At 48.3% G+C, this 21,940-nt stretch overlaps 1 protein-coding gene across 4 annotated transcripts in view; it reads left to right on the top strand.

The window, feature by feature from the left end:
* The window catches only part of SMAD4 (SMAD family member 4), a 96,008-nt gene that overhangs the window by 56,644 nt on the left and 17,424 nt on the right, over positions 1-21,940 (top strand). For all 4 annotated transcript variants that reach the window (XM_063960132.1, XM_063960105.1, XM_063960122.1 and 1 more), the window contains 2 exons: positions 1,657-1,825; positions 17,978-18,116. In XM_063960132.1, coding sequence (XP_063816202.1) covers positions 1,657-1,825; positions 17,978-18,116 — 308 coding nt within the window. The remainder of the gene's footprint in view (positions 1-1,656; positions 1,826-17,977; positions 18,117-21,940) is intronic.

Below are 21,940 nucleotides of genomic sequence, written 5' to 3'. Positions count from 1 at the left end.
GGGCGCCCATCCCAAGTGCGGATTGTCTGCAATACTTGTAAATAGTTATTGTTACACAAATCGGGTTGTTATTGCGAGCCATCTGTTCAGAGGCTCCGTTGTTATCATACTGTTAACCGGGGTTCCTATCACGAGTTATACGATGTGATTGGTGTGGCTGGTATGAGTCTTACCCGGGATTCAAAATCCTTCCTTATTGTGTCAGCTCTTCCGGGCACAGTATCCTAACTGAGGTCTGGAGGAGGGTCATAGGGGGAGGAGCCAGTGCACACCAGATAGTCCTAATTCTTTCTTTAGATGTGCCCAGTCTCCTGCGGAGCCGTCTATTCCCCATGGTCCTTACGGAGTTCCCAGCATCCACTACGGACTACGAGAAATAGAATTACCGGTGAGTAAATTCTTATTTTCCCTTGTCTGCCCAGTAGTGGATGTCAGAAGAGCGTCAGGTGGCTATTGTCCCAGTTTTATGCTACTTCCTACAACCAGAGCGCTTACTACAATGACTGTCTTGCAGTTTAGTTTAGTTTTTGTTCTGGTCCAAATTATTATTTCAGGCCAGCATATCAGGATCTCCTGTATCCTAATGTGTGCTGCTGTGCTGTAGTCATTTATTCCTTGTGTCCCTGGCTTAAAAAGTTGCTTTGTACAAGGTGGTCTGTTTGCCCTCTCCATCGGCCAGTGTCGCACCCAGGCTTGAAATCCCTAGTCTTGCAGCTACTTTACATTTCCATGATTGTGTATTTATAGCTGGATAACATTCTTCAAAGAGAAACTCATAGTCTGGGGAATTATATTGGGAGGGAAATTCAGTGGCAATTGGACACTAAATGTTTCTACCTGGCTTGAATAGTCCAATATACACTCATACCCCTTTCAGACCAGCTTTGAACACGGGTTATTGGCACATGAGCACGCATAACCCGCGGTCTGAAAGGTGCCAGGGGAAATATACCTGGTCGAGGGACCTGGTATTTCAACCCTGGTAGCAAGCAGAGTTGAACTCCTGTTCAACCCGGCTCGCTGTGCGGTGTGAACGGGAGCTTGGTTGATGTGACCCATTTCCCGTTCACACTTTGTGGACGGGCGGCGTTTGGAGATCATGTGAGCCTGGCGGGTTGCACCCTTGGGAGCTCCTAGGTGCGACCCACCTCAGGCGGTCTGAAAGGGGGTATCAGTGGCCACTGTTATGTGTGGCTGTCTAGTACATGGCAATGAGTTTGCCTTAGAAGAGCCTGAATTCTTCATTGCATGGCTCCATCCAGGTGGTGGCAACGTTCCTTAGAGAGTCTGGCCCAAGCTGATCTGATGGCATCACAAAGCTGTAGCAGATTTGTCGTCTGCACATCCGTGCTGCAAATCCATTCTACCTCCTTTATGAAGAAACAGTGTGCTATAAACACAGTGTGGAAATTATTAGGAATATTTGAAGTCACCGCTGATCATTCAGCTTGATGCATTTATATGTTTGGGGAGGGGGGTCTTTTAAATGATCAGAACTCCTCAGTGACTTCTTATTCCATATATAAAGTAATTGTCAATTTCTATGTGTAGCGTCGGTATATGATGCTCTGCCACTGACTAGACTTTTATGGTAGGCCATATGAGAAATATCATCATTAATATTCTATGTATTGCTGGCTCTTTCCTTACACACAGGTTACATATTGGGAAAGGTGTCCAGCTGGAGTGTAAGGGAGAAGGGGATGTGTGGGTTCGGTGTCTCAGTGACCACGCCGTCTTTGTACAGAGCTACTACCTGGACAGAGAAGCTGGACGTGCTCCTGGAGATGCCGTCCACAAGATTTATCCAAGCGCCTACATTAAGGTAACACTATTATCACGTCTCCCATCTCTGCCAGTGATTCTTTGTTAACAGTAAGGTGTTGTCCCTCTGGTTATAAATGATCCTTTTAATAACACAACTGTGGCTTTCGTCAAAACACTGTGCACATACAGCCTACTCTCTTACGGCTTTATAGTCCATGTGTAGGGGCGTTGTAGCCTTTGGCAGATGCTCTGTCTTATGTCCACTGGAGAATGAGTGTGGCAGCTCTCTCATGGGAATATGCCAGCTGTGTGTGTAAGTGTGTAAGGTAGTACTTGCGTACCTGCTTATAAGGCAAGTTTCATTTTAATGAAGAGAAATAGAAAGGTTCCCAAATGATGGAATGCTAGTTATGACAAACTACTCTGTGTGCCCTCTAATACCCCTTTCACACCGCACAAATAACCCCGTATTGACCCGGTAAATTGCCGGGTCAACATGGGTCACTGTGCGGTGTGAAAGGGGTCACTGCCGAATTCCCCGGGAATTCAACCCGGGAATAAAGCAGTGTTATTCCCGGGATAAATACCGGGTCAGGTCCAGTGTGAACGTATTGCCGAGTCGATGCAACCTGGGACCCGTTCACTGCATAGGGAGACGCGGCGCAGAGATGATGTCCTCTCCCAGTGCTGCCTTCGCACCCGCCCGCGATGCAGACTCCGTCCTGGCCCCCATATGGCAACCCGGCATTGCCGGGTCGGGATGCAGTGTGTAAGGGTCCAATGCCGGGTAGCTCCTGGAAAGGTCCCGTTTTCAATTCCTGGGTGCAACCCGGCCTTGCAGTGTGAAAGGGGTATAATGCCAGATAATGCACTTGATGAGAACTTGTTGGGGACATCAAGATGACTTAGATAATGAAACATCAACCATGCATACTCTAGATCAGGCCTGGCCAACCTGTGGCTCTCCAGATGTAGTGAAACTACACATCCCAGCATGCCCTGCCACAGTTTTAGCATTCCCTAATAGCAAAACTGTGGCAAGGCATGATGGGACTTGTAGTTTAACAACATCTGGAGAGCCACAGGTTGGCCAGGCCTGCTCTAGATCATTGAACTCAAGAACACGACAGGTATAAAGGGGGAGCAGTACGGTTACAGAATGACTTTACCAGGGATTAAAAGCATGTGCACAGTATGAGATGATTATATGTGTGTAGGAGATGACGCTTTCATTCCTGTCCTGTATGAACTCCTTCACTAAGCGTTTCATAATTGATAACGTCAGGGGGTATGTGCTGCTGCTAGTGGAGACCTTATATAACATGTATACTCAATTAGCAGAGATGTCATTATAAGCTTAAAGTGTTGGTGGATAGTGTGTAGACTGAGGATGGTTAATGTGTGAAATCCTCTCCTGTGCAATGTGTGTGTGACCCCAGGTGTCAGCAAGGCAGCTTAAGCCCCAGTGATGATAATTAACCTGTGCATAGTATGGGCAGAACAGGTGGGCCTCTAGTATGCAGTGCACATAGGGCCTAATTCAAGGTTGATTGCAAAACAAAATTTTCCTCTAATGGGCAAATCCATGTGCACTGCAGGTGGGGCAGATGTAACATGTGCAGAGAGAGTTAGATTTGGGTGAGGTGTGTTCAAACTGAAATCTAAATTGCAGTGTAAAATAAAGTAGCCAGTATTTCTCTAACGTCCTAAGTGGATGCTGGGGACTCCGTAAGGACCATGGGGAATAGCGGCTCCGCAGGAGACTGGGCACATCTAAAGAAAGCTTTAGGACTATCTGGTGTGCACTGGCTCCTCCCCCTATGACCCTCCTCCAGACCTCAGTTAGATCTCTGTGCCCGAACGAGAAGGGTGCACACTAGGGGCTCTCCTGAGCTTCTTAGTGAAAGTTTTAGTTTAGGTTTTTTATTTTCAGTGAGACCTGCTGGCAACAGGCTCACTGCATCGAGGGACTAAGGGGAGAAGAAGCGAACTCACCTGCGTGCAGAGTGGATTGGGCTTCTTAGGCTACTGGATATTAGCTCCAGAGGGACGATCACAGGCCCAGCCATGGATGGGTCCCAGAGCCGCGCCGCCGGCCCCCTTACAGAGCCAGAAGACAGAAGAGGTCCGGAAAATCGGCGGCAGAAGACATCCTGTCTTCACCAAGGTAGCGCACAGCACTGCAGCTGTGCGCCATTGCTCCTCAGCACACTTCACACTTCGGTCACTGAGGGTGCAGGGCGCTAGGGGGGGGCGCCCTGAGCAGCAATAAAAACACCTTGGCTGGCGAAAATACATCACATATAGCCCCCAGGGCTATATGGATGAATTTTAACCCCTGCCAGAATCCATAAAAAAGCAGGAGAAAAGTCAGCGAAAAGGGGCGGAGCCTATCTCCTCAGCACACTGGCGCCATTTTCCCTCACAGCTCCGTTGGAGGGAAGCTCCCCTGGCTCTCCCCTGCAGTCACTACAGTACAGAAAGGGTTAAAAAAGAGAGGGGGGCACTAATTAGGCGCAAGGGGAAAAACACTTATATAAGGTTATCCCTGTATATATATATAGCGCTCTGGTGTGTGCTGGCAAACTCTCCCTCTGTCTCCCCAAAGGGCTAGTGGGGTCCTGTCCTCTATCAGAGCATTCCCTGTGTGTGTGCTGTATGTCGGTACGTTTGTGTCGACATGTATGAGGAGAAAAATGATGTGGAGACGGAGCAGATTGCCTGTAATAGTGATGTCACCCCCTAGGGGGTCGACACCTGAGTGGATGAACTGTTGGAAGGAATTACGTGACAGTGTCAGCTCTGTATAAAAGACAGTGATTGACATGAGACAGCCGGCTACTCAGCTTGTGCCTGTCCAGACGTCTCATAGGCCGTCAGGGGCTCTAAAGCGCCCGTTACCTCAGATGGCAGATATAGACGCCGACACGGATACTGACTCCAGTGTCGACGGTGAAGAGACAAATGTGACTTCCAGTAGGGCCACACGTTACATGATTGAGGCAATGAAAAATGTTTTACACATTTCTGATAATACGAGTACCACCAAAAAGGGGTATTATGTTCGGTGAGGAAAAACTACCTGTAGTTTTCCTGAATCTGAGAAATTAAATGAGGTGTGTGATGATGCGTGGTTTTCCCCCGATAACAACTGATAATTTCTAAAATGTTATTGGCATTATATCCTTTCCCGCCAGAGGTTAGGGTGCGTTGGGAAACACCCCCTAGGGTGAATAAAGCGCTCACACGCTTGTAAGGGCTCTACCCTCTCCTGAGATGGCCGCCCTTAAGGATCCTGCTGATAGAAAGCAGGAGGGTATCCTAAAATGTATTTACACACATACTGGTGTTATACTGCGACCAGCAATCGCCTCAGCCTGGATGTGCAGTGCTGGGTTGGCGTGGTCGGATTCCCTGACTGAAAATATTGATACCCTAGATAGGGACAGTATATTTTTGCCTATAGAGCATTTAAAAGATGCATTTCTATATATGCGTGATGCACAGCGGAATATTTGCCGACTGGCATCAAGTCTAAGTGCGTTGTCCATTTCTACCAGTAGAGGGTTATGGGCACGTCAGTGGTCAGGTGATGCGTATTCCAAACGGCATTTGGAAGTATTGCCTTAATAAGGGGAGGAGTTATTTGGGGTCGGTCTTTCAGACCTGGTGGCCACGGCAACAGCTGGGAAATCCACGTTTGTACCCCAGGTCGCCTCACAACATGAGAAGACGCCGTATTATCAGGCGCAGTCTTTTCGTGGACAAGCGGGCAAAATGTTCCTCATTTCTGACCCGTGACAGAGGGAGAGAAAAAAGGCTGCAGAAATCAGCCAGTTCCCAGGAACAGAAACCCTCTCCCGCCTCTGCCAAGCCCTCAGTATGACGCTGGGGCTTTACAAGCAGAACCAGGCACGGTGGGGGGCCCGTCTCAATGAATTTCAGCGCGCAGTGGGCTCACTCGCAAGTAGACCCTGGATCCTTCAGGTGATATCTCAGGGGTACAAATTAGAATTCGAGACGTCTCCCCCTCGCCGTTTTCCTAAAGTCGGCTTTACCGATGTCTCCTTCTGACAGGGAGACAGTTTTGGAAGCCATTCACAAGCTGTATTCCCAGCAGGTGATAAGGTACCCCTCCTGCAACAGGGAACGGGGTATTATTCCACACTGTTGTGGTACCGAAGCCGGACGGCTCGGTGAGACCGATTCTAAATCTAAAATCTTTGAACACTTACATACAGAGGTTCAAATTCAAGATTGAGTCACTCAGAGCAGTGATTGCGAACCTGGAAGAAGGGGACTACATGATGTCTCGGGACATCAAGGATGCTTACCTTCATGTCAAAATTTACCCTTCTCAGCAAGGGTACCTCAGGTTTATGGTACAGAACTGTCACTATCAGTTCAGACGCTGCCGTATGGATGGTCCACGGCACCCCGGGTCTTTACCAAGGTAATGGCCGAAATGATGATATTCCTTCGAAGGAAGGGAATTTTAGTTATCCCTTACTTGGACGATTCCCTGATAAGGGTAAGATCCAGGGAACAGTTGGAGGTCGGTGTAGCACTATCTCAGGTAGTGTTGCTGCAGCACGATTGGATTCTCAATATTCCAAAATCGCAGCTGGTTCCGACGACTTGTCTTCTGTTCCTAGGGATGATCCTGGACACAGTCCAGAAAAAGGTGTTTCTCCCGGAGGGGAAAGACAGGGAGTTATCCGAGCTAGTCAGGAACCTCCTAAAACCGAGCCAAGTCTCAGTGCATCAATGCACAAGGGTTCTGGGTAAAATGGTGGCTTCCTACGAAGCAATCCCATTCGGCAGATTCCACGCAAGAACTTTCCAGTGGGACCTGCTGGACAAATGGTCCGGGTCGCATCTTCAGATGCATCAGCGGATAACCCTGTCACCAAGGACAAGGGTGTCCCTCCTGTGGTGGTTGCAGAGTGCTCATCTTCTAGAGGGCCGCAGATTCGGCATTCAGGACTGGGTCCTGGTGACCACGGATGCCAGCCTGCGAGGCTGGGGAGCAGTCACACAGGGAAGGAATATCCAGGGCTTATGGTCAAGCCTGGAGACATCACTTCACATAAATATCCTGAAGCTAAGGGCCATTTACAATGCTCTAAGCTTAGCAAGACCTCTGCTTCAAGGTCAGCCGGTGTTGATCCAGTCGGACAACATCACGGCAGTCACCCACGTAAACAGACAGGGTGGCACAAGAAGCAGGAGGGCAATGGCAGAAGCTGCAAGGATTCTTCGCTGGGCGGAAAATCATGTGATAGCACTGTCAGCAGTATTCATTCCGGGAGTGGACAACTGGGAAGCAGACTTCCTCAGCACGACCTCCACCCGGGAGAGTGGGGACTTCACCCAGAAGTCTTCCACATGATTATAAACCGTTGGGAAAAACTCGACAGGTATTGCGCCAGGTCAAGGGACCCTCAGGCAATAGCTGTAGACGCTCTGGTAACACCGTGGGTGTACCAGTCAGTGTATGTGTTCCCTCCTCTGCCTCTCATACCCAAGGTACTGAGATTGATAAGATGGAGAGGAGTAAGCACTATATTCGTGGCTCCGGATTGGCCAAGAAGGACTTGGTAACCGGAACTTCAAGAGATGCTCACGGAGGATCCTTGGCCTCTACCTCTAAGAAGGGACCTGCTCCAACAAGGACCCTGTCTGTTCCAAGACTTACCGCGGCTGCGTTTGACGGCATGGCGGTTGAACGCCGGATCCTGAAGGAAAAAAGGCATTCCGGATGAAGTCATCCCTATCCTGATCAAAGCCAGAAAGGATGTAACCGCAAAACATTATCACCGCATTTGGCGAAAATATGTTGCGTGGTGCGAGGCCAGTAAGGCCCGACGGAGGAAATTCAACTGGGTCGATTCCTACATTTCCTGCAAACAGGAGTGTCTATGGGCCTGAAATTGGGGTCCATTAAGGTTCAAATTTCGGCCCTGTCAATTTTCTTCCAAAAAGAACTAGCTTCAGTCCCTGAAGTTCAGACGTTTGTAAAAGGGGTACTGCATATACAGCCTCCTTTTGTGCCTCCAGTGGCACTTTGGGATCTCAATGTAGTTTTTTGGGTTCCAAAAGTCACATTGGTTTGAACCACTTAAATCTGTGGAGTTAAAATATCTCACATGGAAAGTGGTCATGCTGTTGGCCCTGGCCTGGGCCAGGCGCGTGTCAGAATTGGCGGCTTTATCCTGTAAAAGCCCTTATCTGATTTTCCATTCGGACAGGGCGGAATTGAGGACTCGTCCTCAGTTTCTCCCTAAGGTGGTTTCAGCGTTTCACCTGAACCAACCTATTGTGGTGCCTGCGGCTACTAGGGACTTGGAGGACTCCAAGTTGCTAAACGTTGTCAGGGCCCTGAAAATATATGTTTCCAGGACGGCTGGAGTCAGAAAATCTGACTCGCTGTTTATCCTGTATGCACCCAACAAGCTGGGTGCTCCTGCTTCTAAGCAGACTATTGCTCGTTGGATTTGTAGTACAATTCAGCTTGCACATTCTGTGGCAGGCCTGCCACAGCCAAAAATCTGTAAATGCCCATTCCACAAGGAAGGTGGGCTCATCTTGGGCGGCTGCCCGAGGGGTCTCGGCTTTACAACTTTGCCGAGCAGCTACTTGGTCAGGAGCAAATACGTTTGTAAAATTCTACAAAATTGATACCCTGGCTGAGGAGGACCTGGAGTTCTCTCAATTGGTGCTGCAGAGTCATCCGCACTCTCCCGCCCGTTTGGGAGCTTTGGTATAATCCCCATGGTCCTTACGGAGTCCCCAGCATCCACTTAGGACGTTAGAGAAAATAAGAATTTACTTACCGATAATTCTATTTCTCGTAGTCCGTAGTGGATGCTGGGCGCCCATCCCAAGTGCGGATTGTCTGCAATACTGGTACATAGTTATTGTTACCAAAAAATCGGGTTATTGCTGTAGTGAGCCATCTTTTCTAGAGGCTCCTCTGTTATCATGCTGTTAACTGGGTTCAGATCACAAGTTGTACAGTGTGATTGGTGTGGCTGGTATGAGTCTTACCCGGGATTTAAAATCCTTCCTTATTGTGTTCGCTCGTCCGGGCACAGTATCCTAACTGAGGTTTGGAGGAGGGTCATAGGGGGAGGAGCCAGTGCACACCAGATAGTCCTAAAGCTTTCTTTAGATGTGCCCAGTCTCCTGCGGAGCCGCTATTCCCCATGGTCCTTACGGAGTCCCCAGCATCCACTACGGACTACGAGAAATAGAATTATCGGTAAGTAAATTCTTATTTTACCCTGCACAGAAACAATATAACCCAGATCTAACTCTGCAGTGCAGCATGGTTTCACCCAATTGCTAACCTTTTTGGTTTGCTAACAAACCTGAATAACCCCATAAGTGTGTTTTATAGTGTAAAAGTTCAGTTCACAAGCGTTGTGCAATACGTATGTAGCCTTTGAAGATCCAAAATAAAATAAAAGCCCTAGGGGGTCATTCCGAGTTGATCGCTCGCTGGCTAGTTTTAGCAGCCGTGCAAACGCTATGCCGCCGCCCACTGGGGAGTGTATTTTAGCTTAGCAGAAGTGCGAACGCCTGTGCAGCCGAGCTCTGCAAAAAAAGTGTGTGCAGTTTCAGAGTAGCTCTGAACCTACTCAGCGCTTGCGATCACTTCAGCCTATTCCTGTCCGGATTTGACGTCATACACCCGCCCAGCCATGCGTTTTTTCAGACACGCCTGCCTTTTTGCAAACACTCGCTGAAAACGGTCAGTTGACACCCAGAAACGCCCCCTTCCTGTCAATCTTCTTGCAGTCGTCAGTGCGACTGAAAACTTCGCTAGAACCTGTGCACAACCACAACTGGCTTTGTACCTGTACGTCGTGCGTGCGCATTGCGGGGAATACACATGCACAGAAATGACGTTTTTTAGCCTGATCGCTGCGCTGCGAACAACGGCAGCTAGCAGTCAACTCGGAATGACCCCCCTAGTCACAAATCCAGCGTGGTAACGATTATGAAATGATCACAAATCCGGCGTGGTAACGATTATGAAATGATCACAAATCCGGCGTGGTAATGATTATGAAACGGTCACAAATCCGGCGTGGTAATGATTATGAAACGGTCACAAATCCGGCGTGGTAATGATTATGGAACGGTCACAAATCCGACATAGTAACGATTATGAAACGGTCACAAATCCGGCGTGGTAATGATTATGGAACGGTCACAAATCCGACATAGTAACGATTATGAAACGGTCACAAATCCGGCGTGGTAATGATTAGGAAACGATCACAAATCCGGCGTGGTAATGATTATGAAACGGTCACAAATCCGGCGTGGTAACGATTATGAGCACTATGTAAGGTTTCATTTTGACCCTCTCTGCATTAGAATTAGAGTTGATGTGATGACTTCTGGCTGAGTTTATACAGTTTTATCAGGTACACCTTTCCTTCGTGCGCTCATTGTAGAACATATACATATTAATCTTGCACTGATCGCTCTGCAGCTGCTGAATCCTGGCTGTAATCACACTTTTACAACTTTTGACTGCGTTCCCAGGTTCTGGCTTCCCTGCGGACTCCTGCCGCTTATAAATGATTATGATTAATAGTTGTATGATGGCATAATATAGTATAGACCGTTACAATTCATAGGTGGCACGTGACCACAGGACAAGCCAAAACCTTGGAACTCCGTCAAAGATTTTAAGTTCTAATCGGTTACAGCCAAGTCTGGTATTTATTAACACTTTCTGAACAGTGTAGTTGCATTAGGGTAAATGTAGAACGCTTTTACCTAGAACCACGCAAAACCATTGTCCTAGTTATCAAATGTATACTGCTGGTAGAACATTCGTGGTTAATGGGATTATCTAATGTTCAGATACTGCTTTTCTGATTTCTAGTTTTATTGTCATGTTCTATGTCTTGTTTCGGTCTGTTAGGCACATCTCAAGGCATACTGCTCACTGGCTTGTATGTATTACATCGCTCAGTTGTCTGCATTGGCGCCTGTGCCATTTACAGTGCAGCTCTACACTACCGCAGTGCATTGTGGGAGTTATCGTTTGCATTAATGCTATATGGTGACATGTTGGTTTTCTTATCAAGGCCTACTGAGATGTGCCCCCAAATTATTCTCTGCTTAGCAAGATGTAATGATGTAGAAGGGGCACAGTTTCTGTACACTAGACGGGTGAAAGTAAAAGTAGGATTTTGGTACTTACCAGGTAAATCCTTTTCTTTGAATCCATAGGGGGCACTGGAGTACTCTTGGGGATATGGACGGCTTCCGCAGGAACAGGGCACTGAATATTTAAATTTAGTAACACTCCTCCCCTCCATATTCCCAGAGTACCTCAGTGTTTTTTACTGAGCCGAACAGGAGCGATAGAGAGGTTGACAATGGAGAATTACCTATAACATAACGGACAACCATAAAGTTGACACATAACGTAACTGACAACGAAACAGTTGACACCATAACCGATAGAACTAGAAAATTTGAACCAGTCGGTGAGAATGTGTTACCATAAGATCCACTGAACTTACCACAACCAGGTAAAACTGCTCTGGGTGGGCGTCCAGTGCCCCCTATGGATTCAAAGAAAAGGATTTACCTGGTAAGTACCAAAATCCTATTTTCTTGTTCATCCACTAGGGGTCACTGGAGTACTCTTGGGACGTACCAAAGCTTCCCTCGTGGGCGGGAGAGCTGTTTGGCACCTGTAACACTAGGCGGCCAAAGCTAGATGCTGATGCCGCAAACGTATCAAACTAGTAAAAGCGCACAAACGTGTGTACTGATGACTATGTAGCCGCACGGCAAAGCTGCGTCGTAGAAGCCCCACGACCAGCTGCCCACGAAGTTCCCACAGAACGTGTGGAATGTGTAGGCGGCTGTAACCTAGCATGAAGGTAAGCCTGACGTATGGTCAGTTTAATCCATCTGGATAAAGTCTGCTTAGAAGCTGGCCAACCCATCTTGGCAGCATCCTAGAGAACAAACAACGTATCCGTCTTACGAACTGTAGACGTTCGGGATACATAAACGCATAGTGCGCGTACCACATCCAAAGTTCCAGAATCTCCTGTTACACAGGAACTATTATTGGTTGATTGATGTGAAAAAAATGACACTACCTTTGGTAAGAAAAGCGGAATTCGTCCGAAGTTCCGCTCTGTCATCATGAAACACCAAATACAGTGGCTTGCATGACAAGGCACCCAAATCTGAAACACGCCTTGTCGAAGCTAAGGCTAGAAGAAAAATTGTTTTCCAAGGAGAAACCTAATGTCCACTTGTTGTAAGGGTTCAAAATATGAAGACTGTAAGAAATCTAAAAACCAGATTCAAGTCCCATGGCGCTGTAGGTGTAATGAATGGAGGCTGTACTCTGAAGACACCTTGCAGAAAGGTGTGTACAGACGGCAATATAGCCAATCGTCTTTGAAAGTAAATTGACAAAGCAGATACCTGCACCCTTAGTGTAGATAAACGCAGTCCTCCATCTAACCCCGTCTGTAGAAATAACAAAAGACAGGATAACTTGAAAAAAGATGTCGGAAACTTCCAAGCTTCACACCAACCTATATAGGCACGCCAAAGTCTGTAATAATGAGCTGCCATAACTGGCTTCCTAGCTCGTAACATGGTTGGTATAACCGAACCTGGAATGCCCTCTCTTCTTAAGAGGGCGATCTCAACAGCCACCCCGTCAAACGCAGCCGCGCTAACTCGGGGTAAAGGAACAGACCCTGTTGTAACAGGTCCGGCCGTAGTGGAGCGGCCAAGGATTGTCTGCGAGTAGTCCGCGTAGATCCAAGAACCAAGCTCTCCGAGGCCCATGAGGCGCCACTAGTATGACTGTGGCGGACTCCCTTTTGATCCGTCTTCGCAACAGAGGGAGCCTAATAAGCAAAGCTGCTGCAGGTGAGGCCTGAGCTCACAATGCTTGCAGCGCTCAATAGATACTGTGTAATAAGCACCACGTGCTGACCAATTGCACCACTGTAGTACTTTACCAACGGAACGGTGGAAACAGATACACGAGGCTGTACGGCCACGCGATTGCGAGAGCATCCACCGCCACTGCCTTTGGATCTCTCGTTCTGGACACATACTGGGCGTTTGGTAATTATGGCGGGATGCCATCAGGTCCTCTTGAGGGTAACCCCATCTCTGGATCAACATGTGAAACACTTCCGCTTTAATGCCCATTCTCCTGGATGAAAATCCCGACTGCTGAGATAATCCGCCTCCCAGTTGTCCACTCCCGGAATGAACACTGCCGACAATATCACTTGGTGATGTTTGGCACAATTGAGGATTTGAGCTACTTCCCGCATTGCCATGCGGCTTCTCGCTCCTCCTTGCTTGTTGATGAACGCGACTGCCGTCGCGTTGTATGACTGCACCTGGACAGTCTGAGACCGAAGCATGTGTACTGCTTGTCGTAGCGCATTGTAAATTGCCCGGAGTTCCAGGACATTTATAGACAGCAATCTTTCGTGATCCGCCCAGAGACCCTGGAGCTGACAATTCCAGGCGCCAAACCGTTTCCCTGCAGTTAGATTGTGTACTTTGAGCCACCAGAGTAGAGATGCCCTTGCCCGTGGCAACAACCTCACCCTGTGGTGAATCTGCAGATGCGAACCTGACCACTGTGCGAGCACATCCAGTTGAAAAGGACGTGAGTGAAATCTACCGAACTGAATCGCTTCGAAAGCCGCCACCATCATGCCTCAGAGGCGAATGCACAGATGTACCGAGACCGTGCGTGGCTTGAGCAGTATTGTACCAGATGACAAATAATCTGTACTATCTGTTCTGGTAGGTAAGATCTTTGATATACCGTACCGAGAATCATAACTAGGAATTGAAGTCGATGAGACGAAATTAGATGTACGTTAGCAACGCATGTTGGAGGAACATCTGTTGAGACGGAGCTTTGATGAGCAGATTTGTCCAAGTACAGAACTATTATCACATTCAGGGAACTGAGATGAACTATCATCACAGACATCACTTTGGTGAATACCCCAAGACGCTGACGAGAGGCCCACCGGTAGAGCCTGAAACTGGTAATGATTCTGCAAAACACAAGCACCTCTGATGAGGTGGCAAATCGGTATGTGTAAGGACGCAACCTTGAGATCTAGCGCAATCATGAATTCCTGTGGCTGTAAACTTGCAATCACTGACCGCAGAGATTCCCTCTTTAATCTGCAGTAAGTGACGTACTGATTGAGACTCTTTAAGTTCAATATTAGCCTGACGGAACCATCCGACTTTTGATCCCCCCAAACAGACTGGAATAATCACTGTGACCTTGTTGGTGTACAGGGACCGGAATCAAACTGCTGAATCCAATAGAGACTGAATGGCAAACTGCCGAACCGCCTCTTGTCGTCCGACAGAGGCAGTCCTGTCTTGAAAACCCGCAGTGGCAGGAGACAGTCAAATGTACCAGATGACGAATAATTGCGGATCCACCGAGCTGTGGATGTCTGGAACTCTGCCAAATGGAACGTCTGAAGACGTGCTCCCACAATTGGAAATCCGAGATGGGCTGGGAGCCCTTCATGCCAGTGGCTTGTCGGTGACCCTAGCGTCCTGACGACTGGTGTTGGTTTGTTGGAAACCACGTCCTTGCCTCGTCTACCAGGCTTGGCTGTTCCTCTACCACGGCCTTGAAAAGGTTGAGGTCTAAAGGATTTGAACGCCGGGCCAGAGTATTTCCGTCTAGGTACCGTTGGAGGCAATGGTCGGAAAACAGACTTTACCCCCATGGCCTCAGAAATCCATTTGTCCAATTTAGGACCAAACAACTCTTCGCCATCGTATTCTTTTGACCCCCTGACTCCGCTTATGAAGAACGCAGCCAGAGTGCTCGTGCTGTAAGTAGCGACGATGAAAGGCGAAAAGTGAGCTGACAGTCGGTAGGAGAAGCTGTACATAGATAACTAGCAGCTTCTCAGATTAGTGAGAAGTATAAGGTGATCGCCATCTTGAGTTCTGTTATCCATAATAAGCGCCTTAGTTACCCAAATGCCCTTCTATTTTACGATCTGAAGGGTCTTTATAAGTTTTAAAACAGACGAATCCACCAATGGCGGATTCTCACCTGCAGATGTCACTTGACTGTGGAAACAGGTAACGAGACTTAAATCGGCGAGGTAAAGAACCTGTTATCCGGTTCTTCCATGTTTCTACCAACATCTTATTAAGAGATTTTGACACAGGAAACTCAATGGAGATCTGTCGTTTAGTAAATATGACTTTATCAGATATCAGAGGCTCCTTAGTCTCTGTAAACTTCAGAGACTAACACACTGGCCTTTATCAATACTTATGCTGTCAAAACCTGCAGTATCTGACTGCTAGTCTAATTCGCGCTCCTCACCCTTATTTTGCGCAGTGAGGACGAGCATAGAATCTTCAGACTGCAACTAGCAGAAACTGGTAAATTATAAGACAAATTAAATTTATCCCTTGTATCCAAAGTGGACTTGGACCTCTGCAAAGGCTGAGAGCCCTCCGGTAATTCTGGCGGTCTTACCCGAGACTCCCATCTTGCCGCTTCCCGCTCAAGCGGCGGCCAATTCTGATTTCAACCCAGCTATTACATTTGCTAACATAGACCATGGAGTGTCCGGGGATGAAACCGGCTTCCGGAAAGGAAACCGACAAAACATACTACTTTTTCCTCTGGTGCCCTATGCAGACAGACAATACAATATACCCAGACAGACACCTGCACGACTCAGTAAATAGTTACTTAAGGTGTGTAAAATGTATATATGGCCGAAGTGCAATGCACGTGGCCAGTACTATATGAAACCTGATCCAAACATTCCCACTAACACCCCTTCCGGTGGAGTAGAGATGTAGGACAGGAACGTTCTGAAATCACAAACAGGAAACATGTTAAAAAAGGCCACCATGCCAAGTTTACAGTTATAAACACAATGTAGGTGCAATACATGCTTCATAACCTGCACCACTGTGGATAGAATATAGACTTAATAGCCTATTAATATAACTTATGCAGTATAAACAATATGGCAGCCCAATCTACCTTCGCCGCAGCGCTGCCTCTCCCCTCTACCTCTGAGCTCCGTGCAGCGCTGTGTGTCAGCGGGGAGCGGGTGCCGGGAAGCGGGACCCCTGGTACATTGCAGGGAGGCGGAGCACGCGATATATGCGGCCATCGTTGAAGTGTGGCCGTGGTCGAAGCGGCGCTAGTGTGAGCGGCGGGCGGCCTGTGTGAGCGGCTGGTGCGGCGGGTCTGAGCCCCGTACAGCGCGGATGTAGCGGCTGGGCGGGCGGCCTGTGGTAGCGGCGGGTGCGGGCGGTCCCGAGCCCCGTACAGCGCGCTGTTAGAACACTTTCCCCACACAGCGGGGCGGCAGCCTGCGCTGACCGCCCCGTCCCCCCAGCCTACCTTGTTTCCTGTAGGGAGGGCTGTGACGGGGCTTCTTTCTGTAAGCTCCGTCCAGCTCTTGCAGCAGTCAGTGGGCTGCGTGTGGCCGCGAGGGTGCTCTTTGTGAGGACCGACACGCAATGCGCTGCCTTTGCGCAGCGGCACTATCCCGGACCCACGTTTTTAGTATAAACTGGGAAGGGATGTGCTTAAGTCGTAAAAAAAAAAAAAAATATTCACTAAGTGTGGGAGCCCCACACCAGCTCTGGTGCTCCGACGAGCACAGAAAAAACACTGAGGTACTCTGGGAATATGGAGGGGAGGAGTGTTACTAACTTTAAATATTCAGTGCCCTGTTCCTGCGGAAGCCGTCCATATCCCCAAGAGTACTCCAGTGACCCCTAGTGGATGAACAAGAAATAGCATACTAACAAAAGTATCTACTCCTCTTAAATTGACTGTAGATATCCCCTTACACTATTGTTGATGCTTTGGTGGGAATTCAATTCTCTGACATGTGCGGCTGGCATGCTTGGCTGCAGACATGCCAGAGAATTATAGTCAGGCTATGGGGTGAGAGCGACAATGCATGGTGATGGTGTCTACGAAGTTAGTATTCATTCTAGCACCCTGCACCTTTCAAATCCTGTGCAGTTCCCTCTTTCCTGCCTGGGGTGTTACTCTCTGCTCTGGTTCTTCTCCGCACGCACACATCTGTATCACAGCACTGAGTAACAGATCAGCGTGTGCTGAGAAGCACCACAGCAGAGAGCAACCCCCCAGGCAGGAAAGAGGAACTGCACGGATTTTGAAAGGTGCAGGGTGCTAGAATGAACATTAGAAGTGCTGACATTTCCGACAGCATTCTGCAGACATCTTTCAGAATTGCATCGCTCCACTTACACAATTTTTGGAGACCCTGCTAATATTCCCACTGTCACCCGCTTGTGTCCCTGGCCAGGTGTTGCTCGTTCTCATTTATGAATATTACATTTAAGTGCGGTATGTGACAAATCATCAGTAAACATGCCGGCTGCTTCATTTCATTGTCTAGTTGCTCTACAGTGATTAAAGCCAATCACGGATTGGTTTATAGTATTTAGGGGTACATTTACTAACCAGTGATAAGAGTGGAGAAGTGAGCCAGTGGAGAAATTTCCCCATCAACCAATCAGCAGCTCTGTATCATTTTATAGTATGCAAATTTTAGATGATACTTCAGTGCTGATTGGTTGATGGGGAAATGTCTCCACTGGCTCACTTCTCCACTCTTATCACTGCTTAGTAAATGTATCCCTTAATTGCATATTTCACACCCAGTTGCATTGTTGAGAAATTAACTATTTTACGGCTATATGCCTATGCATGGACAATGTGTTTACAAAAGGTGAACTGTGCATGATACAACAGAAAAGATCCATTAGAACTTTTGCACACACAAAATGCTGCATATTTGCTACAAGCTATAAATAATCTACACAATAGGATATAGGATATATATATATATATATATATATATATATATAGACAATAGGATGTCTTCCTTTCACGCTGAGCGCTGATATATATAAATGCTTATAAAGAAGCAAAGATCATCTCTCTTGAGCCCCTCTGAAGTGTACGGGGTCAGGCTATCTGAGTGATTAGCTTGCATTCTCCTAGGTAACATATATGTACAATTTGATGACTATAGAAGCATGGCTAGCCTTTGTACTGCAGGTTCTGGTGTGATATCCTTTGTTTGTCTACAGAATGTGCTAACATCCTCCTTTCTCCTTGCTCAAGGTATTTGATTTACGTCAATGTCACCGACAAATGCAGCAGCAAGCGGCCACGGCGCAAGCAGCCGCTGCAGCACAAGCGGCAGCAGTAGCTGGAAACATACCTGGTCCGGGATCTGTTGGTGGAATTGCACCAGCTATCAGTAAGTGTCTTCCCAGAATTTTACTGAAAGTGCCTTTTTTTTTTTTTTTTTTTAGATTTTGCTTCTTTTGAAAAAAAATTATATTTCATTAACGTCCTAGTGGATGCTGGGGACTCCGTAAGGACCATGGGGAATAGACGGGCTCCGCAGGAGACATGGGCACTTTAAGAAGAATTTAGATTCTGGTGTGCTCTGGCTCCTCCCTCTATGTCCCTCCTCCAGACCTCAGTTTGAGACTGTGCCCAGACGAGCTGGGTGCTGTTCAGTGAGCTCTCCTGAGCTTGCTGTGAGAAAGTATTTTGTTAGGTTTTTTATTTTCAGGGAGCTCTGCTGGCAACAGACTCCCTGCATCGTGGGACAGAGGGGAGAGAAGCAGCCCTACTCTCTGAAGCTAGGTCCTGCTTCTTAGGCTACTGGACACCATTAGCTCCAGAGGGATCGTACGCAGGATCTCACCCTCGCCGTCCGATCCCAGAGCCGCGCCGCCGTCCCCCTCGCAGAGACGGAAGACAGAAGCCGGGTGAGTATGAGAAGCAAGAAGACTTCGAAATCGGCGGCAGAAGACTCCGTTCTTCACTGAGGTAACGCACAGCACTGCAGCTGTGCGCCATTGCTCCCACACACCTCACATACTCCGGTCACTGTAAGGGTGCAGGGCGCAGGGGGGGGCGCCCTGGGCAGCATATGGACCTCTTTAGGCAAAAGTACACATATATACAGTTGGGCACTGTATATATGTATGAGCCTCCGCCAAGAAAATGCATAATTGAGCGGGACAGAAGCCTGCCGTCGAGGGGGCGGGGCTTCTCCCTCAGCACTCACCAGCGCCATTTTTTCTCCACAGCTCCGCTGAGAAGAAGCTCCCCAGGCTCTCCCCTGCAGATTCACGGTAGAAGAGGGTAAAAAGAGAGGGGGGGGGCACATAAATTAGGCGCAAAAACACAATATACAGCAGCTACTGGGTTAACATTAACTTACTGTGTTATTCCTGGGTTATAGCGCTGGGGTGTGTGCTGGCATACTCTCTCTCTCTGTCTCTCCAAAGGGCCTTGTGGGGGAACTGTCTTCAAAAAGGGCATTCCCTGTGTGTGTGGTGTGTCGGTACGCTTGTGTCGACATGTCTGATGAGGAAGGCTATGTGGAAGCAGAGCGGGAGCAAATGAATGTGGTGTCTCTGCCGACGGCACCGACACCTGATTGGATGGATATGTGGAAGGTTTTAAATGAAAAGCTGAAGCCTTAGGACAGTCAGGGTTCCTGCCCATGCCTGATCCTATGTCGCAGAGGCCGTCAGGGTCTCAGAAGCGCCCACTATCCCAAATTGTTGACACGGATACCAACATGGATTCTGACTCCAGTGTCGATTACGATGATGCAAAGTTACAGCCAAAATTGGCTAAATCCATCCGTTATATGATTATAGCAATTAAGGATGTGTTGTACATCACAGAGGAAACCCCAGTCCCTGACAAGAGGGTACATATGTATGGGGAAAAGAAGCCGGAGGTAACCTTTCCCCCCTCACACGAGCTGAATGAGTTATGTGAAAAGGCTTGGGAATCTCAAGATAAAAAACTGCAGATATCCAAAAGGATTCTTATGGCGTATCCTTTCCCGCCAACGGACAGGTTACGCTGGGAATCCTCCCCTAGAGTGGACAAGGCTTTAACACGCTTGTCCAAGAAGGTAGCCCTGCCGTCACAGGATACGGCTACCCTCAAAGATGCTGCGGATAGAAAACAGGAGGGTACCCTGAAGTCCATTTATACACATTCAGGTACCTTACTGAGGCCGGCGTTCGCGTCGGCCTGGGTGTGTAGTGCTGTAGCAGCATGGACAGATACCTTATCTGAGGAGATTGATACCTTAGATAAGGATACTATATTGTTGACCCTGGGGCATATTAAAGACGCTGCCCTATATATGAGATGCTCAAAGAGACATTAGTCTACTGGGTTCTAGAATAAATGCTATGTCGATTTCTGCCAGACGGGTCCTGTGGACTCTGCAATGGACAGGTGATGCCGACTCAAAACGGCATATGGAGGTTTTACCTTACAAAGGTGAGGAATTGTTTGGGGAGGGTCTCTCGGACCTGGTCTCCACAGCTACAGCTGGAAAGTAAAATTTTTGCCATTTATTTCCTCACAGCCTAAGAGGGCACCGTATTATCAAATGCAGTCCTTTCGGTCACAAAGAAACAAAGTCCGAGGTGCGTCCTTTCTTGCCAGAGGCAGGGGCAGAGGAAAGAAGCTGCACAACACAGCTAGTTCCCAGGAACAGAAGTCCTCCCCGGCCTCTACTAAATCCACCGCATGACGCTGGGGCTCCACAGGCGGAGCTAGGCCCGGTGGGGGCACGTCTTCGGAATTTCAGCCGCAAGTGGGTTCACTCCCAGTTGGATCCCTGGGCTATACAGATTGTGTCTCAGGGATACCAGCTGGAATTCGAAGAGATGGCCCCCTCCCTGATACCTCAAATCTGCCCTACCAGTTTCCCCTCACGAGAGGGAAATAGTGTTAACTGCAATTCACAAATTGTATCTTCAACAGGTGGTGGTCAAGGTTCCCCTCCTTCAACAAGGAAAGGGTTATTATTCGACCATGTTTGTAGTCCCGAAACCGGACGGTTCGGTCAGACCCATATTGAATTTAAAATCCCTGAACATATACCTGAAAAGGTTCAAGTTCAAGATGGAATCGCTGAGAGCGGTCATCGCAAGCCTGGAAGGGGGGATTTTATGGTGTCTCTGGACATAAAGGATGCATACCTTCATGTCCCCATTTATCCACCGCATCAGGCGTACCTCAGATTTGTGGTACAGGATTGTCATTACCAATTTCAGACGTTGCCGTTTGGTCTCTCCACGGCACCGAGAATATTTACCAAGGTAATGGCGTAAATGATGGTACTCCTGCGGAAGCAATGGGTCACCATTATCCCGTACTTGGACGATCTCCTCATAGAAGCGAGATCAAGAGAGCAGTTGCTGAACAGCGTCACACTTTCTCTGGAAGTGTTACGCCAACACGGCTGGATTCTGAATATTCCAAAGTCGCAGTTGGTTCCTACGACTCGTCTGCCCTTCCTGGGCATGATTCTAGACACAGACCAGAAAAAGGTTTATCTCCCAATAGCGAAAGCTCAGGAACTCATGACACTGGTCAGGAACCTATTAAAACCAAAACAGGTGTCAGTGCATCACTGCACTCGAGTCCTGGGAAAGATGGTGGCATCATACGAGGCCATTCCCTTCGGCAGGTTCCATGCGAGGACCATTCAATGGGACTTACTGGACAAGTGGTCCGGATCACATCTTCAGATGCATCGGTTGAGCACCCTATCCCCCAGGGCCAGGGTGTCACTCCTGTGGTGGCTGCAGAGCGCTCACCTTCTCGAGGGCCGCAGATTCGGCATTCAGGACTGGGTCCTGGTGACCACGGACGCAAGCCTCCGAGGTTGGGGAGCAGTCACACAGGGAAGAAATTTCCAAGGTCTGTGGTCAAGTCAGGAGACTTGCCTTCACATCAACATCCTGGAACTAAGGGCCATATACAACGCCCTACGTCAAGCGGAGACCCTGCTTCGCGACGAACCGGTTCTGATTCAGTCAGACAACATCACCGCAGTGGCTCATGTAAACCGACAAGGCGGCACAAGGAGCAGGGTGGCGATGGCGGAAGCCACCAGAATTCTTCGCTGGGCGGAGAATCACGTAAGCGCACTGTCAGCAGTGTTCATCTAGGGAGTGGACAACTGGGAAGTAGACTTCCTCAGCAGACACGACCTCCACCCGGGAGAGTGGGGACTTCATCAGGAAGTCT

The sequence above is a fragment of the Pseudophryne corroboree genome, chromosome 1, assembly GCF_028390025.1.
Source record: "Pseudophryne corroboree isolate aPseCor3 chromosome 1, aPseCor3.hap2, whole genome shotgun sequence".
NCBI classification, from domain to species: Eukaryota; Metazoa; Chordata; class Amphibia; order Anura; family Myobatrachidae; genus Pseudophryne; species Pseudophryne corroboree.
The sequence above is the reverse complement of the archived record's forward strand: the minus strand, read 5'-3'. Positions and strand labels throughout refer to the sequence as shown.